Source organism: Carassius auratus, chromosome 4 (genome assembly GCF_003368295.1).
Source record: "Carassius auratus strain Wakin chromosome 4, ASM336829v1, whole genome shotgun sequence".
Taxonomy (NCBI): Eukaryota; Metazoa; Chordata; class Actinopteri; order Cypriniformes; family Cyprinidae; genus Carassius; species Carassius auratus.
Window position 1 is genome coordinate 13,935,316 of NC_039246.1, and position 22,439 is coordinate 13,957,754.

The 22,439-nt window shown below is 35.7% G+C and overlaps 2 protein-coding genes across 3 annotated transcripts; both read left to right on the top strand.

Annotated features, from left to right (window-relative positions):
- The first annotated feature begins 356 nt into the window (after positions 1-356).
- On the top strand, positions 357-11,831 carry e2f7 (E2F transcription factor 7). 2 transcript variants are annotated; one of them, XM_026228149.1, is made up of 13 exons: positions 361-513; positions 1,103-1,192; positions 1,273-1,560; positions 1,659-1,809; positions 3,366-3,587; positions 5,269-5,433; positions 5,517-5,654; positions 6,673-6,831; positions 6,918-6,987; positions 8,306-8,624; positions 8,741-8,879; positions 9,458-9,780; positions 10,745-11,831. In XM_026228149.1, exons 2-13 carry the CDS (start codon positions 1,103-1,105, stop codon positions 10,892-10,894), a joined length of 2,214 nt encoding a protein of 737 aa, XP_026083934.1. In that variant the 5' UTR covers positions 361-513; the 3' UTR covers positions 10,895-11,831. The 2 variants fall into 2 exon arrangements, with proteins under 2 accessions (XP_026083938.1, XP_026083934.1); XM_026228153.1 differs by lacking the exon at positions 1,103-1,192 and having other exon boundaries at positions 357-513.
- Positions 11,832-14,154: 2,323 nt separating this feature from the next.
- On the top strand, positions 14,155-21,380 carry LOC113059610 (cysteine and glycine-rich protein 2-like). Its single transcript, XM_026228159.1, has 6 exons — positions 14,155-14,299; positions 15,457-15,577; positions 16,507-16,675; positions 17,781-17,910; positions 19,657-19,750; positions 21,131-21,380. The coding sequence occupies exons 2-6, from the start codon at positions 15,466-15,468 to the stop codon at positions 21,205-21,207; spliced, it is 582 nt and encodes a 193-aa protein (XP_026083944.1). The 5' UTR covers positions 14,155-14,299; positions 15,457-15,465; the 3' UTR covers positions 21,208-21,380.
- The last annotated feature ends 1,059 nt before the right edge of the window (positions 21,381-22,439 follow it).

The following is a 22,439-nucleotide window of genomic DNA, read 5'->3' on the forward strand; positions in this document are numbered from 1 at the left end:
ACCTTTGTTCCTGCCTGAGCTTGTCATTCAAATCTGTCAGGAGACACTCGTCAGTTATTTAATGTCAATTAATCACCTGTGATGATTTATTATGTCCCTACTGAGTTACAAAGGCGCCTTTAAAACGTCAAGCGCGCGTCTGTAGAAACTGCAGAAGCGGATCAATGAAGAGCGCGCCTATTGCCCCGCCAACAACCCCCCATGGGCTTGGCCAGGACGCGTCTCTGATTGGCTACGATGGTCGCTTTGAGACGTTTCCTCCTCGCTCGGCCAATCACCGTCGATATATTTTCATAGCGGCAACGTGATTGGCTGAGGGAGGGCGGAACGCTTAAAAGCGCCAGAAACAAGCTTAGCGGGTGATTCATACTAGTTTGTAGGACGAAGATGACTAGTTCAGATCTTATTTAGTGAAAATTATGCTTATTTAAAGAGGAAAAGGAAGCATAAATCTTTTCCAAGGATTTATTTAGGTCCATCGGATACTTATATTCCAAGGACGGAACTTTTAAGGTAAGAATATTGGGTTAAATCTTCTATTTATCTGATCTGACTTGCATGATCTAACGTTAAATTTATGGAAATAATATATATGTATATATTGTGACAATCATATCGAAATAAATTACTTAAAAAGCTGAATCATTTTTTATTCTTTGAATCTGATTAGTTTGGCTACCAGGCAACTAGTGACGATATTTGCGCCAAAACCTCGCCAGTGTCATCAGATCTTACCTCACTTTTTTAAAAACGTGATTATTAGTCATTAATAAGTTCTATGATTCTTACTTAATACGGTATGATATTATGTAATATAATACCAAAGCTGATAACGCAGTGTTTTTGATTAGAAGTAACTTTTGGCAACTTTTTATAAGTTAGTAACAAACATCACATTAATACTTTACATATTAGTTTATTTATATTCAGATATATAATTTAAGCAGACTTACTGTATATAACATACTATATAACGTCAAACTTTTGGTATTATATGTTGACAGATATTAATTTAACGGTGTCATTCATATATAATAACATAACTAATTTACTGATAGCTTAAAAGTAATGTACTGGTTATGACTATTTTTTCTTATTTTAGATGGAGATGAAGTGTTTAACGTTAAAGGATTTGCTTAGTGTGAGAACACTAGTTAATAAGAGTGAAACTGGCAACATCAATGAGCAGAAAGTAAGAGATCTGAATGTAATAAAGCATGATTATGCATCTTTTGTCTTGTTTGGTGTATAAAACGAATGCCATGATTTCAGGAGAACATCTGCATGGACCGAAGGAAAATGACCCCACTGAAGTGTGAGCCTGTGAATGGACATAAGAGAGTTTCCAGCCCAGATATCACCCATATGACCCCCAATAAACACACAGAGAGGGTCCATCCGGACCCCTGGACCCCGACAGCCAACCTGAAGATGCTGATCAGCGCCGCCAGCCCAGATATCCGTGACAGAGACATGAAGAAAACCCTCTTCAGACCCCTTGAGAATGAAGAGAAGGCTATAGAGGAGGATGAAGAGGAAGAACTCGACGACTCGTGTCAGGTATCAAAAGAAGTCTAAATCAGTCTAATGCTGGGGAACTTAGAGCATGCATTTAATCTTAAATATGTTTTAATACGTTTCATCTCTCTTTATTGCAGTATGAAGCGTCAGATGATTCTGAGAGGAGGCCCAGCCGTAAACAGAAGAGTTTGGGGCTTTTGTGTCAAAAATTTCTGGCCTTGTACCCTGATTACCCAGAAACCTCTGAAGGCATTAATATTTCTCTGGATGAGGTGGCCTCACGCTTGAGTAAGAGAAAATAACTCTTAATCACAATCAAATCCCTTATTTCTGTGTAAAATACAATGTAATGACTAGTGGTTCGATAGGGCAGAAATATATATATATATATATATGTGATGTTAAACTATTTGGTTTAAAATTTGACGGTAGATGAGAAAGAATTATAGCAATCTATTACTAATAATAGAAAAGCAAACACTTTTTTTCATATACAAGTTGCTTTCTTTCTATAAAAGTTTTGTATAATAATTGTTATACAGAACTGTTAAACATGTTAAAGTAATGAGAGTAGCGAATTAATTATATGAAAAAATAAGTAGAACTTGATAAAATATATCTGGAAAAATAAACAGATTTATGCTTCAGATGGCAACTTTCAGTAATTTATTAAATTATTAATACATTAATTATTTAAAAAATATTTTAAAATAAAAAGTTTGGAAAAATAACTGCATGAAAAAATAAGTAACAGATTCATGTATTTATTTTTAATAATATTTACAAAATTAGTAACATATTATTTGAAAGCGAGTTATTAGAAAATTTTGAAGAATTTGATCCAAACAAAATCTGAAAAATAAACAGATTCATACTTTAGATGGCAACTTCTTGATTCTGTAATAAATTCTAGTATTTTTACAAATACATATGTGTTTGCTTAAGAAGAGCGTAGTGATGAATCCAAGTGCAGATTTATTTAAACAAAGTTATCCAAACAAAGACTTGACTTGACTTGACTCAGGATAAATACATTCAATACATGACAAAGCACAAGGCAACATGATGGCTACTTATAGCAAACAGTCAGGGTCACATGACAAGAACCAACCAATAAGGAAACATGACACATTACTAGGAGAAAAAATCAGAACATGACAGACGAACCAAAGAACCAATCAGAACATGACAGACGAACCAAAGAACCAATCGGAACATGACAGACGAACCAAAGAACCAATCGGAACATGACAGACGAACCAAAGAACCAATCAGAACATGACAGACGAACCAAAGAACCAATCGGAACATGACAGACGAACCAAAGAACCAATCGGAACATGACAGACGAACCAAAGAACCAATCGGAACATGACAGACGAACCAAAGAACCAATCGGAACATGACAGACGAACCAAAGAACCAATCAGAACATGACAGACGAACCAAAGAACCAATCAGAACATGACACACGAACCAAAGAACCAATCAGAACATGACAGACGAACCAAAGAACCAATCAGAACATGAACCAAAGAACCAATCAGAACTTGACACACAGACAGAACATGACAGAACAAGGACCATGACTAAACTCCGAAATAAAAGACATGAAACAAAACCCAAACCCCACATTACAATGAGAATGTATTAAAGTGTGCACCAATCTATTACTAATAATAGAAAAGCAAACGCTAAACTATTTTTTTCATATACTGACCATTTACTTTCGTGAACAGTTTTCATGCACAAAATAAAAGTCCTGTAAGCCATTCAAATAAAAGTCATTTCCACATCGGCCAAAGTAAAAAATGCTGTTAAGTGACTGTCTCTGTGTGACGCAGGCGTTGAGAGGCGACGCATCTACGACATTGTGAACGTGCTGGAGTCTCTGATGCTGGTGAGCAGAGTGGCTAAGAACCTGTACGTGTGGCACGGACGCTCAGCTCTGCCACAGACCCTGCAGGATCTCCATCAGACGGGACGTGAGCAGGGCTACCATCTGCAGATGGACCAGAGAGAAGGAAGCAGCCCGTGTGCCGCCCACCACATGCAAAACACACACGGTATGACACACAGTTATTCCTGCTCATACTTTTTTTTGAAGTATTCGTTATAAGTGATCAATATCAGGTTTTTTTTTTTACTGCCGATAACGATATTTGGAAAGCAGTGTGACTGAGACATATATATATATATATATATATATTAAGCACAGCATAACTTAAAAATGCGAGTTTAAAGTTAGTCGATCGACCGTTACACAGAGCACACTCGACCCTGCAGGATACAAATGCACACTTCACAAGGTCTCAAAACTGGATCCAACGAAGTTTGTGCAATCAAATGTTCATTAGTCGTTCAAAGATTTTATTAAATTATATAAATGCGTATTTGTTGAATGCTAACGGCAAACAAGAAAGTGTTCAAATGTTTGCCTTTCTATTTCTAATAATATAAATCGGGCGATGTTGATATTTACTTAAAACTAAAATCATAACCAAAAACTATCTTTATTTGAAAAAACTTTAACTGAAATAATACATGAAAATGACTTATTTTATTTCAGCTAGTTGCCAAAGCGGCAACTTAGTATACTAAAATAACAACAACAAATAAAACCAATATAGACTTTTTTATATAAAAAAAAAAAAGAAAATATGACCAACTAACAAACACACAGCAAAATTACTTAAAAGAAACAAATCTAAAAATACAAATTAGTTCAAATTTTAATAAGATATTATCACAACAGCAGTAATAGTAGTAACTATCTTGTGTTTTTTTTCTATTGGACAAATGTAGAAATTAGAAAGTAGTTTTGTTAATTCTGGCATTTTAAATTTACTGTATTTTTGTGTTTAACAAAAACATTTTTTTTTTACCAAAAATGCTCTAGTGTATAATTTTTTCCATCCAATTTTTCTAACTTATTTTTTTTTTAATGCACATTAGGAAATATGGATGCTATTTAAAATCTCTGCTTCAAAAATGATCTGCTGATGAAATAAAAGGCCCCTTAAACAACAGTCATTCTGTTAAATTATTTAGTATAATACAAATGCACTTTAAAATTGTCCGAGGCGATTGATTTTAATACGCCCAGATGTCTCAAATCTATATCTTTTTTGTTTGCCCAGTAGCTTAATTTCCCTAGATTTGAGCATTTAGATGAATCTCTGTGTTTCTTGAGTCTGATGTCTTTATAAAGAGATGAAGCATCCTGCTGTCTTCGTCTGGATCCTCTGATGTGGTTATTGTGTTCGCTGGCTTCTTGTCCCATGTGGCCGATGTCTCTAAGCAACAGCTTTCCTTTCTAACAAAAGCTTATTACCGTCCCATCATGAGGTCAAGAGCAAATTCAAAGAGCAATCAAGCCATTCCTCATATCCACTAACTCTTGATTTTCTGCTGCCAGTCCCCTCAGATTTATTCACTCATCCTTTATTCATGTCTTCCATCGTATTTTTTTTTTCATGCACGAGACGGCATTGTAAAAATCTGTCGTTCTAGATAAAAGAAGTTCTTAGCGATATGATAATGTCAGAACTTTAAATTCGAAATAATCGCCTGACCCCACAATTGTTAAAACTGAAAAAGCATAATTCCTGACCTTTTTTTACTCTTTTTTTTTTTTTTTTAAGTTGCTGTATGATTCCCCGAATGCAAACGAATGCATTGATGCCTGGAATGCCAAGTTTGACATGTTTTATAGTGTTGTGAGCATGGTTTATTTCTCTCGTACAGCGAACGTCTCGTCCAGTAGACGAAAGGATAAATCACTCCGTATCATGAGCCAGAAGTTTGTCATGCTGTTTCTGGTGTCCAAAACACGGACCGTTACCCTCGACACAGCTGCTAAGATCCTGATCGAAGAGGGCCAGGATGAGTCCAGCCACAGCAAATATAAAAGTAAGACGATTTTAATGTTAAAAATAATATGCATTCCATTATTGATGTAAGAATAGCTCAGAATCCTTTCTGTGTTTGTTTAGCTAAGGTGAGACGTTTGTATGATATCGCGAATGTCCTGACCAGCCTGAATCTGATCAAGAAACTTCAAGAGCGAGAGGAAAAGAGTCGTAAACCTGTCTTCAAATGGATCGGACCCGCCGATTTCCACAGCAGCAGCGGTACGTCTTGTTTAACCCCTGAAAGTCCTGAGGGGAAAATAGGCCATTTTCACACATTTTATGTATTTGACAAAAACTCAAACAGTATGTGCTATTTTCAGGGGTTAAGTAGTTTTTTTGTTAGTTTTTTTGAAAATTGATCATTAATGTTGTTTGGTGAGTTTGTAAACAGAATTTAAATAGACAAAAAAATAAAAGAGCAAAATCATGATCCAACACTTCATACTTGAAAATTCAACCATATTACATATATACACATCTTTTTGTGGCATTGGGTTGCACAATTTTTATTCAGGAGGCTTTTTTGTTCACACACACACAAATACACTTGCATGCATATAAATACACACCCATACACACAGTCATTTTTGTGCTGTTTATTCCTCCTTAACTATGTTTTTGTTTGTTTCTTTGATTAATTTATGCAATTCAAAACTCCTTACCGCTCTCCTGGAAATCTGACGTCATTGCCAAAAATTGCATTTCAGGAGCCATTTTTGATAATGCAAACAGTTGAAGAGTAATGATAACATGAAAATCGCTTGGTTTTATGTGTTGGCGCAGTCACAGTCGGTTTAAAGACACAGTATGTGAAAAGGTTTCCATACATAAAATTAGCAAAAACTACATGCACAGTGTTATATATTTCATGCAGTTGTGCACTTCCATTACGTCTTTCACAAATAAAATGAAAAGTGTTGACAGCAGCATTAAATTTACATCTGCTTAAGGTTGCACCATTATTTTTTGCGTGCTTTTACAGTGTTGTGCATTATAGCCAATCACACGTGAATCTGTTGAGTATATGAATGCAATGGCCAATCAGAGGCATTCAGATGAGTTTTTGTTCAGTGCACTTGATGCTCCTTCATTGCGTCGTCAAGCATCACCTTTGTTATAGTTTTGAAAATGTGACCTCTTGTGGTAAAAAGGTACAGTTTGTGCCTTTAAAAGGGTTACACACTTGAAATTAGCTTTTTAGTCTCTTCAGTGTGATTATTTGTTGCATGTCTTTTAGATTCAGATGATTTGAGAGTCTCAGCGGCTCAGATCTGCACCGCCGGGGAACGACGGGAGAAGATGATGCGTCACTCCTCCTTTCAAGTCATTCCTGCACCTCCTGTCAATCAGAGGCGGATAAGCTCCGCCCCCAGCACGCCTCACAGACCTTCTACGGGTGAGAGCTGAGCTGAACACTTTCCATAATGTTGCATTTGTTTGTAAATGTAGTTAAGGCAGTGATTTTTGTGTTTGTGTTTTCAGACGAGCCGGTGGATTATTCTAGGAAGAGAGAGAACACCAGCGCAGTGTGTCAGCTGCGGTTCGGAGACGGGTGAGTGCAGCTGTGTAGATTTACACATCTTTAACTTTAGTCGTTTACAAACACTGGGAAAAGATCTAGGCTGAAATGCTGTAGGTTCAAACGCGAAACATAACCATTGTGCCATTGTGCCTTTTATTACTAACAATGTTCATTCAGTGTTAAATATATACTACAATGAAAAGAAATCGCTAGTAAATTTCACAAAAAATACAAAGAGATGGTGAGGTAAAACTGATTAGACAAAATTTTCAAGTTGGAAAAACTAATATTTTCTTATAAAATGTCAACTTCAAAATTCAAATTCATTTTTACAGTACATTATGGTATTTAAAATAATATTTTAAATTAAGTTTTATTTTTAGATTTTCGGTTTTCATTTAAATTCTGTTGTGCTTTTGTCATTTGTATATATATATATATATATATATATATATATATATATATATATTTGTACCTTTATTAAGCATTAATTTATTATGTCAGTTTTACTAATTTTAGTACTTCAACTTAAACAAATTAATTAGCTTTAATTAATTAGAAAATTTCAGATTTTTTTTTGACATTGTATTTTAGTTGTATTATCATTGTATTTTTAGTTACATATAATAACTTTCTGAAGTGGCTTTTATTTTCAAACTTTCAGTTTTATTTTCGTTTGATTTCTCTTATTAGAACATGACATTTTTAATTAGCTTTTTGGGAGGGATTTTCGGATTTCATTTTGATTTTAATTAGATTTTCAGTAATTGCATTCTTATTTAGAATATATCAATATTTTGAATCAGCTTTTATCTTTAGATTTTCTATTTTCATGGTACTTTTGTGTGTGTGTGTGTTATTTTTAGAAAATTAGAGTACCTTAACTTAAACGTATGTTTTTCATTTAGTTGTCAATGCAACAATCTACTTTGTTAAATTCATATAGTGTTTATATTTGATTTTATTTCAGCTTTACTTTAATTACCGTATTTTTCGGACTATAAGTCGCACCTGAGTATAAGTCGCATTTATTTAGAACCAAGAGAAAACATTACAGTCTACAGCCACCAGAGGGCGCTCTATGCATTCAGTGTAGACTACAGGAGCACAGAGCAGCATTAGAGCGCCCTCTGGCGGCTGGAGACGGTAATGTTTTCTATTGGTTCATTTCTCTCGGTTCATGTCAAATTAATTTTGACAAATAAGTCGCACCTGACTATAAGTCGCAGGACCAGCCAAACTATGAAAAAAAGTGCAACTTATAGTCCGGAAAATACGGTAACTACAGCTATTTTAGGTTCAAATGAACAGCATCAGCACTGATCACTAACTGCTGTGTCATTTGTAGTGTCCCGGCGAGTGGAAGTCCTGTAGTGTTGTCTCCTGGACTGGCATCACTGGCAGTCCCTCTTCAGATGGACGTCCCGTATACATCACATCCTGTTTCTGCCCAGTTCGCTCCTCACCCGTTAGCGTTCCTGCCCGGTCTGCCACAGACGCCCCTGCTCATGGTGTACGGCGGACACGTCCCAGACGCCGTCGGCCAGAAGTCACCCGTCTCAGGCCACAGGGAAGAACATCTGAAGAAGAGAGAGAGACGAGTGGAAGAGGAGGATGATCAGGCAGCTAAACGAAGCAAACGCTCTGCTTCCATAGAAAGTGAAACGGTGGGTGTTATGAATCAGATTAAAACTGTGCATATACATATTTCTGCATATTACTGGGGGTTATTATACACTGTCATTATGAAACCTGTAATTTGATTTTTGTGAATGTGTCGCAGGGTGAGACTGAGAGTCTGAGAAGGTCTCCAGTCTGCTCTCGAGATGGTTCTCCGTGGGACGAGGCCTCGTTCGGGCCGACGAATGAGGAAGATGCAGGAGTGCTGTCCTCTCATTACCTCTATGTTCCCAACACAGCAGGTACACAACACCTGAGCAGTCAATGTCATTGAGTACTTTTTTCATGTGCATTTCCAATAACTAGAGGAAGGACTTCATGTATACATATCAAAAGCAAAGCTCTTCACTCCTGTTTTTACTGCCATTATTCACATATGCCACTGCTCAGGACAAATGATGGACTCTGAAAGAGTATAGGTGTGTTACAAAGCCACTGTTTTCATTTATTGACATCGACAGCTCGAGCTCCGTTTCCTCGGTTCCCCAGAAATACGATGCATTCTTCCCTGCTATCGTTTCTAATCTGTGTTTTGGGTGTTTAGTTTTTTATTTACTGAATGCTTCAAGAGCAGCTAATTATTTGTCATGACAGTAATAGTGTGATTAAGGTGTGTAGTGGACTTCAATAATGCAACTCAAACAGGGATACTCCACATGTCTTAATTCGATTTATGTTTTCTTTGAGTATGACTTTAGCCAGATCAGAAATCTCAGTTCGCATACTTAATTACAGTATTGTCTTAATCGTGTTCAGATATTGTTGTCCATGTAAACGTACTCAGTCTTTCTGATTACACACTCATTCTCATGATTCTCAGGTCTGAACGGTTTGAACTTCCTCATGCCGGCGGGACACACACAGGGTGGCGTGCCAGCTGTAGCCATGCCGTATTTTTTGGTGCATTCGCCCCTCATAGCGGGTGCATCGCCCACCTCTGGCGCTGAGGGGGCTGCCAGCAGCGGTCTGAGTTTCAGCGTGCCCACCGTGCTGTCGCCGGCTCGTTTTGTGATGGCAGGAGGGGCGTTTGGTGTGGTGGAAACACTGAACAGCCCCGAGCATCATGGGCACAGATTACCAGCAGCCACACTCTCTCCAGAGGGACCACGAGCACAAGAAAGCCCTGAACCAGCGCAAACACAGGTCAGCTCACTACACTGCTCTTTAGTGATGCACTGAGTTTCCTGTTTCCGTCTGCAACAGGAAGACATGATCATTTCTCGCTTTTAATGCCTGGCTGGATGAACTGAGCTCTTTTAGTCTGTCGATTCCCAGTTAACTTTTTTAAAGTTACTTTAACAGAACCTTCAAAGTTATCTGGTCCTTAATTATATTCAAAAAATATTAGCACAAAATGTTTTTTTTTGTTGTTGTTTTATATATATGAACTATCTATGAATGGTGTAAAAAAAAAAAAAAAAAAACATTTATGTTGTTGTTTTTTACACCATTCATAGAATGTTTTTTTGATGGATGTGTATGTAATGTTTTTTTAAATGTAACCACTTGTTTTAGAATGTTCAGAAAACATACAAAAGTAACATTCTCATAATGTTTGCAAAAAGATACAATGGAATGTTCCCTATATGTATATATATATATATATATATATATATATATATATATATATATATATATATTTTTTTTTTATATATATATATATATTTTTTTTTTTTTTTACATTTTAAAAAGCAAACTGAATGTTCAGAAATAACGTTTTGTTAAAACTTAATGGAAATGTGAATAAAAGTTATTTGAAAATGTTTTTGCACATTTGATTTAAGTTGAAAAAAGGTTTTATTACAGCCACAGTTGAAATGTTTATATCTGAACAACTAATTGGTATAGAAACATAATTATGTCATTAAAAAGCTGATATAAAACTGTCTTGGTGCAATTCAAATATATGCAAATTTAGTGTTGATTAATAAATATAAGCAAATAATTTTAATGAATCATTATAAAATAATTTTTTCCTTTAGTTTTTTGCTAAATTAACATTTTTATAATGTTGGTGCATCTTTACTGTTTAAAAAAAGATAATAATAATATGCAATAACAGACATTGTCTACAGAGTTTCTGACCTTCTCACTTCTGCTGTTTCAGACTCCTGTGACCCCAAAGGAAGCGGCAGGGGGGTCCAAATCTTTCTTCGAGACGCCTGGAGCCTTTGGGTGTCTCAGCACACCACCAGCGGCCCGCAAGAGAGGCTCCGCCCAGAGGAGGCTGGACATCGAGCGTGCCTCAGCCGATTAAATTAGCCGCTGCATGTGTGTCAGCGTGTCTTCATGCTTCTGTGGTGCTAGAGTGCCAAAGACAGAAACAGCATTACACCACAAAATTTGACTTGAAATAATTCTCTGGAAATGAACATTTCCTGTTTAGTAACTAGTGAACATCACAATCAGTAGTGTGTTATTGGAAATAGTCTGTTACAACACACTCTTGTGTCTGTTTATGATTTCCCGCCGCCACTTTTGATAGTGTTGTGGAGTTCCTTTGACATCCTGCAAGTATATTTCCTGATTTTGTTTACCGTTACTATTTATTAAAGTATTCCAGAGGCTAAAATCATCAATCCAGCTTTAGCACTACGTATTTAAAAATGAAAGTGAATGATTGGTCTGGATTGGCATCTGAGAAACAATAACTAGACAGATCTGCTCTATAGTATGTTCACTATCTCACAGGGATCTCACGGTTTGTCGAAGTGCCATATTGGTGAAGCCCACGTGCCTTAGAAATGTTTCTGGTGCATGATGCCTTCGCCACAGAGAATGAATGAATTCTGAGTGTATTTGTGATAATGGTTGTAATAGTTTGAGGTGCTACATCTGTGAAACCAACGGAAAACAAAGACATACTTGAACGACCAGTGAATATGATCCGCAGTCACTGGAGCAAAGCAGAAATATCACAGTACTGTACTGTTTGGAAACAAAGTATGTTTGCGTCTGAACTTCTTAGTAGACTAGTAATAAATTATTTTGGGACCTGGATTGAATTTTGCACCGCGATCCTTATAGCTGTACAGTATTTACAGGTACTTCACTGTACTGTGACTCGTAGCGTTAAATATTTGTATACGTGTTGTTTTTTGTATCCGTTAGTGTTTAAACGTCTTGGTTGGATGTTTAAAGCTGCACTGATGAATCTGTATGGTGCTTCTGTGTTTGTCAGATGTATTTTCAATCATATTATGTATGGACACAGGTGTCATACATGTATTACAAAATAAATGTATGTAAAATGTAATATTGTTTGTTAAATCTTGCATTTATTCTCATGGGTGTGAGCAGAGTGCAAAAGGGCTTGATTTTGTGCGAACACAAGATGGCAGCATATACAAAACAAATGATAACCAAGATATTTTCCATGAGTCTTCTCAGAAACGAAGGGAAAATCTTTCAGAATTTCTCCTCTGAGAGTGTGATATATATAAATATATATATTATTTATCAGTGCATCTGTATTTAAACACATGGAACCATGACATCCCATTACTTGCTAATAATTGTCTTTAAAGAGATTAAAACAAATCAAAACATTTTTTTAACCTTGAAATATCAGTTTCAACTTAGAGAGTTTCTTTGCATACCTCTTGCTGTACGGCAGGGGTTTATTTATTTATTTTTGTTATTTAAGACCTATGTTTATCCAGAATTACACTTAACTTTTATTCCTATGGTTAAAAGGTTTCTTCAAATTACTGAGTGTGAGCATTAATAACAGTGAGCAGGCCTCAGCAAAGACCCCTAATTAGAAGTGTGTGTGTGTGGTCTGTATTATAGTTTTGTATAATTTTCTAAATTAGATCAACACAGTATAACGCTTGGCAGCATGTCAATGTTCATTAATGCTGTTTACACACAAATACACCTGGCAACCCATTTTATAATCACAATAAACCATTTATGGATGGCAATAGCTTGCATTTTGCCATTAACAGACCAGAAAACCTCAGAAAAGACTATTGAGTTCTCAAAAATAATCATGTTTGAGACCAAAATATGTCACGAAATGAACAAATCATAGATGAATACGGTAGACTGTGTAAATGTGGCAGAAGACGGACTGAAGGAGCTGTCAAACAGCTGATGACATTCCAGAAGCTCCTTCATGGGTAAAAGAGCTCACGTCAGGAACAGACACATGCACGGAAACCTACATAAACCAATCTTATGTGTCAGTTTCTCACACGCGTGCCATTCCTCAGCCTGAGTCCAGTTTGACCATAAATGGAGGACGGACACAAAGCTACATCTGTTTTTCATTCTCTCTTTCTTTCCAATCTTGTGCCGTTCACTATAAATTCCTTCTTCTGGTGTTATGTGCATTCCAGATGAAGGCCTGGATGAAGAAACTGGAAGAAATGACTGCGCTGCTGTATTATTCACATCAAACAGGAAAATGTGTTTTTAAAATATGAAATTATCCAAATGCACAGTACTTTTTTTTTTTTTCAAACAAACTTCTTTTTCAGTAATGTTCTGGTTGAAAAAGTGTGCAAATAAACACTGTGTTTACACAGTGACATTCAATGTCCAAATACTTTCTGGGGTCAATGTTGGTCAGTTTTATTGATGTCAAAGTGTATCCGCTGTCTAAATGACAAGTGATGCATGCTGGGTAATTACAGGAGCTGTGTTCTGAATGGTTTTAATGAGTCATTCATCAGGAGGCTCTCCCACACACATTCTTTCACCACCACACCTCACACACACCAGGATGAAATTGTCCTGGATGCTCAGTTAATTAGAATTAATGAAGCCTGTCTGTGTGTTATGGCGGAACTGTCAACATTATCCATATCACAATCTGTTCTATGAACGTTTAGATTCCCAGTGAGTTATGAAAACAATATTTCTGAATGTTTTCTGAACTTTCAAAACCTCCAGTTTTTTAAGCATGTTAAAAATGTATTTGTCTTGCTGAACATTCCATTTGATCATTTTGCAAATATGGGAATGTTACATTTGAATGTTCTCTGAACATTCTAAAACATTTGAAAAAATGATTGACAGCCGCCAGTTCAAATGTTGCAGGAAACGTTCCATGGACGACGTATAAATAAAATTTTTGTGCTGACGTTTTAAAAGCATTATTAAAAACTAGATAACTTTGAACAAACGTCACGATACCTATAACGATTACTGAAAGGCATGTTCTTGGAAAACGAACCTCTTGATGAAACGAGTTTCCCACATCTATTTCAATGGCCATCGTTACAGATCATTAATCTTCCTCAGGTGTGTCTGATAATTATAATTACACATTACAGACAGAACAAATCAAGAATGAAGTAATACACTCCCAACAAAGCCTCGTTTTAAAAAAAGAAGCATCTCAGTGTTCATGTTTCCACTGCACAAAGACAATATATGACAGTTTTATATTCTACATGCATATAAATAAATCATTTAAGACTTTAAATTTCAAATGAAGCATATATTTCTGAATCAGCCCCATGATGAAGGCGTGTGTGTGTGTGTGTGTGTGTGTGTGTGTGTGTGTGTGTGTGTGTGTGTGTGTGTGTGTGTGTGTGTGTTTAAAACACTCCTCCTCCTTCTCTCCTCTGTAATTTGGTGATGACATTGCAGTCTGTCGGCTGAAGTCCCACACACACTGGAGCATTCTGGGAATCTGCTGGAAAACACTCAGGTAAGCAGCGTTTTAAACAACATCGTGTGTTAAAGAGCCAAAGTGTCTGTGTGAGGAACTGATTTTGATTATTCAGCCCACTTTTGATCTGATTCAGTTGGATTAAATGGTAGAAAACTCTAAATAATGTAATTCTAGCTACGTTTGAAGTGATACGATGCCATTCTTTGTAATACTTAAACTTGACACAATAGGCTATATGATATGACCTCTTAAAGGAAGCAATGCTTTATTTGTGTTTAGCCTATGTTCAGCTTTTGTACTAGGCTATTTACGTTTAATATGTATCTGTTTAGTACTTAATATTTACGGATTCAATACATGTAGGCTATTATAATATTTACCTGGGAGTTAAATTAATGTTCTCAAACTATTTGATGCACTTACACACACGTACACACACACACAATGGTGCAGGAGCTATCAGATTCATATTATTTAATTTACTGCTTTATAGATCGTGATATTCGTTCTCCATTATGTTAGGGTTCAAAATATTAGTAATTATCATGCATTTATTGTGCTTTTCTAATGTCATGGAGATATTAATATACGTGCATGCATTCATATAGGCTTTGAGATGGTTGATTGTCCTCCTCCTTGTCTGGACATGTGTTGTTCAGCTTGTGATCACACTTTTCATGCTTCATTTATTTATTATTCTAAGTTATGATCTCATTTTACAGAGAACAGCTCATGTTTTCCTGGAGAGTTGAAGCGATGACGTTTATGAGCACTTAGCCATTTTATTTGAATATTGTTGGAGAGGTCTGATATCATTTTATTTGACTAGAATGACTGACCCTTTGAAACGTCTGACTGCTGTTTTATTCATGTGCTTGTTTTGAATTTTACTTCCAGACATTGTCCTTTTAATGAGACTCACTGGCTCTGTTTGACTCTCCATTGTGCTGGAGCTCCTGGTGGTCTCTGTGTGTTTTGATGTTGGGGTCACCAGACGTCTACAGGGTGTTTACTTTGTCTTTAGTTTGTCTTTTATTACTCCAAACAGCTGAAGTGGGTTTTTAGTGAAATTTCTAGTGAGATATCCTTCACAACATTTTTCCTGAGGTTGATCCTGAACTCTGCAGGATGGAGTTGTTTCATTTTAAAGCTATGCTAAACTCAAGAGTTAATAGTATTTTCTCTCTTCACAGTTTCTCATCATGCCAAACTGGGGTGGAGGAAACAAATGCGGTGCCTGCCGCGGGACGGTGTACCACGCTGAAGAGGTGCAGTGTGACGGGAGGAGTTTTCACAAGTGCTGCTTCCTCTGCAGTAAGTCAAAGAGAAAAACCTCATGATAGGTCCAGGAAACATTTCACCCCAAAATCAAAGGAAAAAGAAAAGCAATTGTGTTTTGCATTGCCTTTATTTTTATGACGATTAAGCATGTTTTCCCTCCAAATTTTTTTCTTTTCTATTGTATTTTTATTTAATTTTACCTTTTTTTTTTATTTTGTAATAGCAATATTTTGGTGGTGATCCATATTACTGCAATAAATAAATTATTAAATACATTTTAAGATCAGTAAACGTATATGTAATGGTTAAAAAAAAAAACTAAAACATTTTATTATTATATAAATGCTGTTGCAAAAGTGCAATGCTTAAAATCCTTTAAATGTGCTTCATTTTCTTAAGGCAAAATATTATTTATTTTGGGGAATTTAAAGTTATTGGATATGAACTGGACGGTCATAGTTTTATTTCTGTTCAAACTCAAATAAACGAAAATAAAAATTTCTCAATATTTTTCTGGCCTCATTTGTCCTGCAGTGACCGATTCAAACACCGGTGATGTGTTTATGATGGTTGTTTTAGTGAGATCTCACTAACGGCTGAATGCACATGCTTCAGATTGGTGCTTTTCACCAAAACAACAAAAACAATGCAGCCCACATGAGCGGTGTTCATTTGTCATGGGTCAATAACGCCTCTGTGGAACAATGTCAAAATCAAGCATTCTTGCATTCTAGCCTCTAATCATAGGGTTAAAATGATGATAGATTATTAGTGGTGGCATGGCTGTTATTATTATCACTCATACTTTGTGTTAAAGGGTTGTCTCTAACTCCAAGAGATGCATGTTATTTCTTTTTGTAAGTTGCATAACAACATACTACAATCCATTTAAAACCTGTTGCATTGCAGCAATGAGTTTTGCATGTGAAAGCAGCAGAAAATGAGTGTTTTCTCTCCTCCAGTGGTCTGTAGAAAAGGGTTAGACAGCACCACACTGGCCATCCATGACCAGGAAATCTACTGCAAGTCCTGCTACGGTAAGAAGTACGGCCCCAAAGGATACGGGTACGGTCAGGGAGCAGGAACGCTCAACATGGACCGCGGTGAGAGACTGGGCATCAAACCAGAAGAGTGAGTGTTTGCACTTTTTATTGTTTTTCAACAAGAAGTTCAACCAGTTGAATATAATAGACTGTACACTATAACTCTATTATAATGTAGTCAGTGTTAAAAAATGAATGGTATGCACATCATTTATTGCATATGTGTCATAGCGGTTTGGTACATGCATATACAACTTATAAAATGTTTGGAATAAATATGATTTTTTTTTCCTTTATTCTTATAAAGGCAGAATTTATTTGGTCAAAATACATTTTTTGAAATATGATTTTAATTTGAAATAACTGTTCTAATTTAATAAAAATGTAATTCATTTTTGTGATAACAGCTGTATGTTCAGCATCATTCCTCCAGTCTTTAGTGCCACATGATCTTCAGAAATCAGAATAATATGCTGATCTGCTGCTCAAGAATCATTTCTCAGTATTATCAATGTTGAAAACAGCTTTATATTTAAGTGGAAACCATGATACGTTTTTTTTTAGGATTCTTTGATGAATAGAAAGTTCAATGGAAAAAAAAAGTAATCTTTTGTAACCTTTTCAATATTTTGTCACTTTTTTTTTGATCCGTATAATATGTCATTGCTAAATAAGTGTAATTTTTGCTCCGTTGTTTTCCTGAGCAGCAAATCAGCATATTATAATGATTTCTGAAGATCATGTGACACTGAAGACTGGAGGAATGATGCTGAAAATACAGCTCGACATCACAGAAATAAATTACATTTCAACATAATACAATAGAAAGCTCTTTTTAAATGTAATAATGTTTCATACTTTTTTTGTCAAAAAAATGTAGCATTGCATTAGCAGAAGACACTTCTTTCAAAAACATAAAAAAAACTATTATTCCTTTTTGATCAGTGGTGTATTATCATAAGATTTCTAGAGGATTGTGTAAATTAATTTTGTTCTGGAAGCAAATCCGTCCTGTGGTGTGTTCAGGCTCGCCGTCAGGTGATTGTTATGAAAGAATCTATTATGTAAGCAGCGCTCCTGTACAGACCCAGAAGCCCTCTTCAAACTCGCCGAACTCAAAGCAGCTCATTCATGGCCCCTCGATAGGCTGCGCTCCAGAAAACAGCATCTGACCTCTCTGTGTGTCCTCACAGAACCCAGACTCACCGACCCAGTCCAAACCCAAACCCGTCCAAGCTGGCGCAGAAGTTCGGCGGCTCGGAGAAGTGTGGGCGCTGTGGAGAGTCCGTGTACGCTGCTGAGAAAGTGATGAGCGCTGGGAAGGTGAGACGATCAGAGGGCAAAAATCAAACCCAGACATTACACACACTTATATCCACATCAGTGTTTGCTTTCTTCATGCACATACAAGAATCATCAGTGTATGTTAATGTAGTACTACAATAACAAACCGTTTCCAATCAGACACTCGAAGAAATTATTTCAAAGATTTAGAAAATTAAGAAACGTTTAATAAGGTTTTTTGATATTTGTTGATCTTGACCTATGGTTTTCAACCACAGGCCCAGGGATTTAATGTAACTGAACAAATGTAATTATAATGCAAAAACCTAACTTAAAGGTGCTGTATGTAGGATTGACACCGAGTGGTTGAACTAGGTATTGCAGTCCAAATTCAAAATATTAGAGAGGGGTTTTATTCACCTGGCCCCTCCTCCTCAGACTTAATGCATGCACAGGTTGCCAGATTGACAACAAAAACAGGAACGAGTGCACTTGATGATAAATGAAATGTAATGCGCTGAGTTTTCCGCAACCCGTGCTGAAATACAATCGGATAAACTGGGAGTAGATGGGTTTCACAAACCAAAACAAAGACCGACATTCTGGGCCGGAACACACATTTTCAAAGGAGAATAATGGACTGAAACATTGTTTTTCAGATAAACAAGTATGTAAACTTAGCATGTTTCTTAAATCTCTGCAAATTATAGTATTTTTATGCTTTAGTAGAGTCAAAAACTTACTTACAGCACCTTTAACTAAAGTGAAAAAAAAAACTCTGGAAGCACATGAACTGTTATTGTATCTCTATCATCACTCTCAGACTTTAACAATATATTAATATATCATTCATACATGCATACACGTTTTTTTGTTGTATTATATACATATATAATAATTAATATGTATTAATTATTATATGTATAGTTAAATACATTTTAATTTTGGGTAAATTTAAATAAATATAATGCAATTATGTATTGTTTAACATCAGTGGTTATTTCATACACATTTTAATATATTTGTTTTATTTCAATTTATGTATATTTTGTTTCAAGTAATGGATTCTGTCAGACGTTTCTAGTTAATGATAATGATATTCAACTAATAAATATTATTACGTATTTTATGCATAACTGATCAGATGGGAATCATAAAAATAAAAAAAACTTTTTTATAAATAAGCTTCAGCTTGATGCCACGGAAATGTTTTTCATTTTTGTTTAGATGGAAAAGTATTACAAATGCTAAAACTAACAAATAAATAAAATATATAAACAAATTCTATAATTTTATATATATATATATATATATAATATTATTTAATTTCTATTATTTTTACTTCTTTTTTTATTATTAATGGATTAAAAAAAATGGTTTTAGATAATAATGATAACCCTGACATGTATCCAACTAATGAATATACTATTATTAAATATGTGTAATGCATAACTGATCATATTGGGATCCTGATTTCTCATCGTATCGTGATCTCCCACAGTGACATCAGCTGCATTATTCACTCTGAAGTCACCGGGTCAGAAGTTGAACACATTTATACAGATGTCAAGTTTAACTCTTTCTTTATGTCTGCATGAGGGTTTGCAGATGCTAGAACAGATCTACTGCCAAGAATCTGAAGTGTGAAGCATTTCGTCCAGTTTCTGTGTGTTTCTCTGTTTAATCTCCAGGAAGTCCTGAGCACTTGATGTCAGCTGGTTTACTCATCGTTTCTTGATCTGAGCTTCATGACCGCATGGTTTTCTTCTCTTGTCTGTCTTCCAGCCGTGGCATAAGAACTGCTTTCGCTGTGCCAAATGTGGAAAGAGTTTGGAGTCCACCACTCAGACGGAGAAAGATGGAGAAATCTACTGCAAAGGTCAGATATCTGTAGTTATAATAGCGTTTGACAATCCTGATCTAAGTGATCAGTGGGAATATACAACAATGAAGTGATAGTTCACACAAAGATATCAGTTTGTTGTTAATGTACTCGCCCTCAGATCATCCAAGATATAGTGACTTAGTTTTTTCTTCTTCACTAGAACATTTTTGGGTGAAACCGATTGCGGTTTCATACGTTGGAAGTCAATGGCTACCGGCACTTTTAGAGTCAAAAAAGCAATTACAAGCAACACTAGATTAATCCCTGTGGCTCCTGGTGATATATTGAGGTATTATGAAGCGAAACGATTGCTCTGTGCAAGAAACTGAACATTATTTTCCACATTATTACTTGTAATCCAGAGCCTCGGGCAAACGGTTCGGGGTGATGCTCGGTTCATGAATTAATGATTCTTTTGATCCATTAGTTGAACCGGTTCACCAGATCTGACTGAGGCGTCCGGCACGATTCATCGCTCATTCAGCACAGATCTACAAGTTACTCAATCTAAACTCACTTTCAGACGCCTGACAGTCACTCCAACCCAAAACGAGTCAAATTACCAGAATATCTGATCCTGCGAACGAACTGACTCAGTGATCCAGTCCCTCCAAACATTCACTGAACTGAAGAAACCGTTCGACTTTGATCCAAAACTGGATTGGATTAAGTTAATTCGCTTTAGACATGTAAAACATCTTTGTGTTTTTTAATAGTGCAACTGTGCATAATTACTTAAATAAACCACTGAACTGAAGCTAACTGTTTGAAAGAACCAGTTCACAGAAAGTATTTGGATTTCCTTGTTGCCTGATTCTCTGGATTACAGGTTATAGTGTTGTAAATAATGCTCCGTTTCTTGCACAGAGTGATTGTTTTGCTTCATAATACCTCAAAATACCATCATGTATGTGCTTTTTTGACACTCAATGTGCCGGTAGCCATTGACTCTGACTTTGACATTGACTTCTGAAGAGGAAAAAAAATCACCTGCATCTTGGATGACCTGAGGGTGATAAATTAAAAACAAATGTTTATATTTGGGAGCCAAAATGTCCCTGTAAGATAAAAAATGAACTGGAATATTCCTCTCAAGCTCGTGGTTTTGAGGGCCACAGAGTTTGTTTGTTTGTTTGTCTGATGTATACATTCAGGACGTTTCTCTGATAACAGGGACAAGCTGAAGAACTAGATCAACCAGAAACTCTTGAATGATTACGATCAAGAGTCGACGTTTAATCTGTGGTGATGACGCAAAATCTGAACTTTCTGAACTCTTTGAACAATGATAGTGAAGGCTCATTGGTTCTATGACATGTCACTCACTAATTATCTACATTTGTGCTTAATTTTGTCTTTGTTTCTGTTTTTCAGCATGCTATGCAAAGAACTTCGGACCCAAAGGATTTGGATACGGTCAGGGAGCAGGAGCTCTGGTTCACGCTCAGTGATAGTCAGGACTTTCTACATTTCTGTACTGTTCTAACACTAATTTCAAAAGAAGAAAAGGATTGCCTAAAGAAAAGGACCATTGAGTGTTATATTTCTATGAATTAAACCCATTTAGTCTCCAATTCTCATTTCTCAAGTACTGGAAATCCAAATAAAAAAATAAAAAGGTAATTATATACATATATAAACAATGGCTCAAAGAAATAAGGTTAATTTTCCTATATATATATATATATATATATATATATATATATTTCACCATTTACACCAGCTGCAGGGTTTTAATTATTCACAGATGACCAGTTATGTTTTCATTGCAATTAGGAACAAATCCTCCCAAATTCTCACTACCATATGTAAATAATTTAATTAAATAATGTGATGTATTAAATATACATTTTATTTTTATGTATTGGTACATTTTTTTGCGAAACAAAGCTACTGTATTACAGTAATGAGAATTTAGGAAAATATCCCAACCCTTTTTAAAAATAAAATTTAATAAAAAAAAAAAGGTCCTAAAAAATTGGATCAATTTCCTTATCCAAAATATTTTTTAACCCTTTACATAGTGTTAATTGTTTATAGACTACCATCAGATTTTATATTTTCATTACAATTAAGCACATTTCACAATAATAATTCCCATAACGTAGAACACATATTAACTTAAATTTATATTAAATAATAATAGAAATTAAGTATTTAAAATAAATTTTATAATTAAAAAAAAATGTATTACAGTAGTGAGAATTTGGGAAAAATGTCACGATCACTTAAATAATGGTCCTAAAAAATAAGGAAACAAACACGTTAAATGTAAACTAAACCCTTGTGTCAGTGCACTTTGCTTCTGCAGTGTGCTGATACTGAAAACTGACGCACATGCCTTTCACCTTCAAATGTTTTATTAACAAAGCCATTAAAATTGATCCATGCCCAATAAGTTACATCTGAAGCAGAGTAGGGTGACGTCCTGATCTCAGCTGAGGCACTGGAGATGAGCATGTGCTTTTCACATGGTGGGAAAACAGCCGGCAGATGAACAACAGAGTGAATATATTCTCTAAAAACAGTGTCACGTGTATGAATGAATGAATGAATGACCGTCACTGTGCCTAATCCACATATTACAGCACAGGGCCCATCCACCGCGTCTGTTCACGTCTACTTCTCTGGCATTTACAGTTTGTACATCCAGTGGTACAACAAACCCAGCAATGAAACGTAC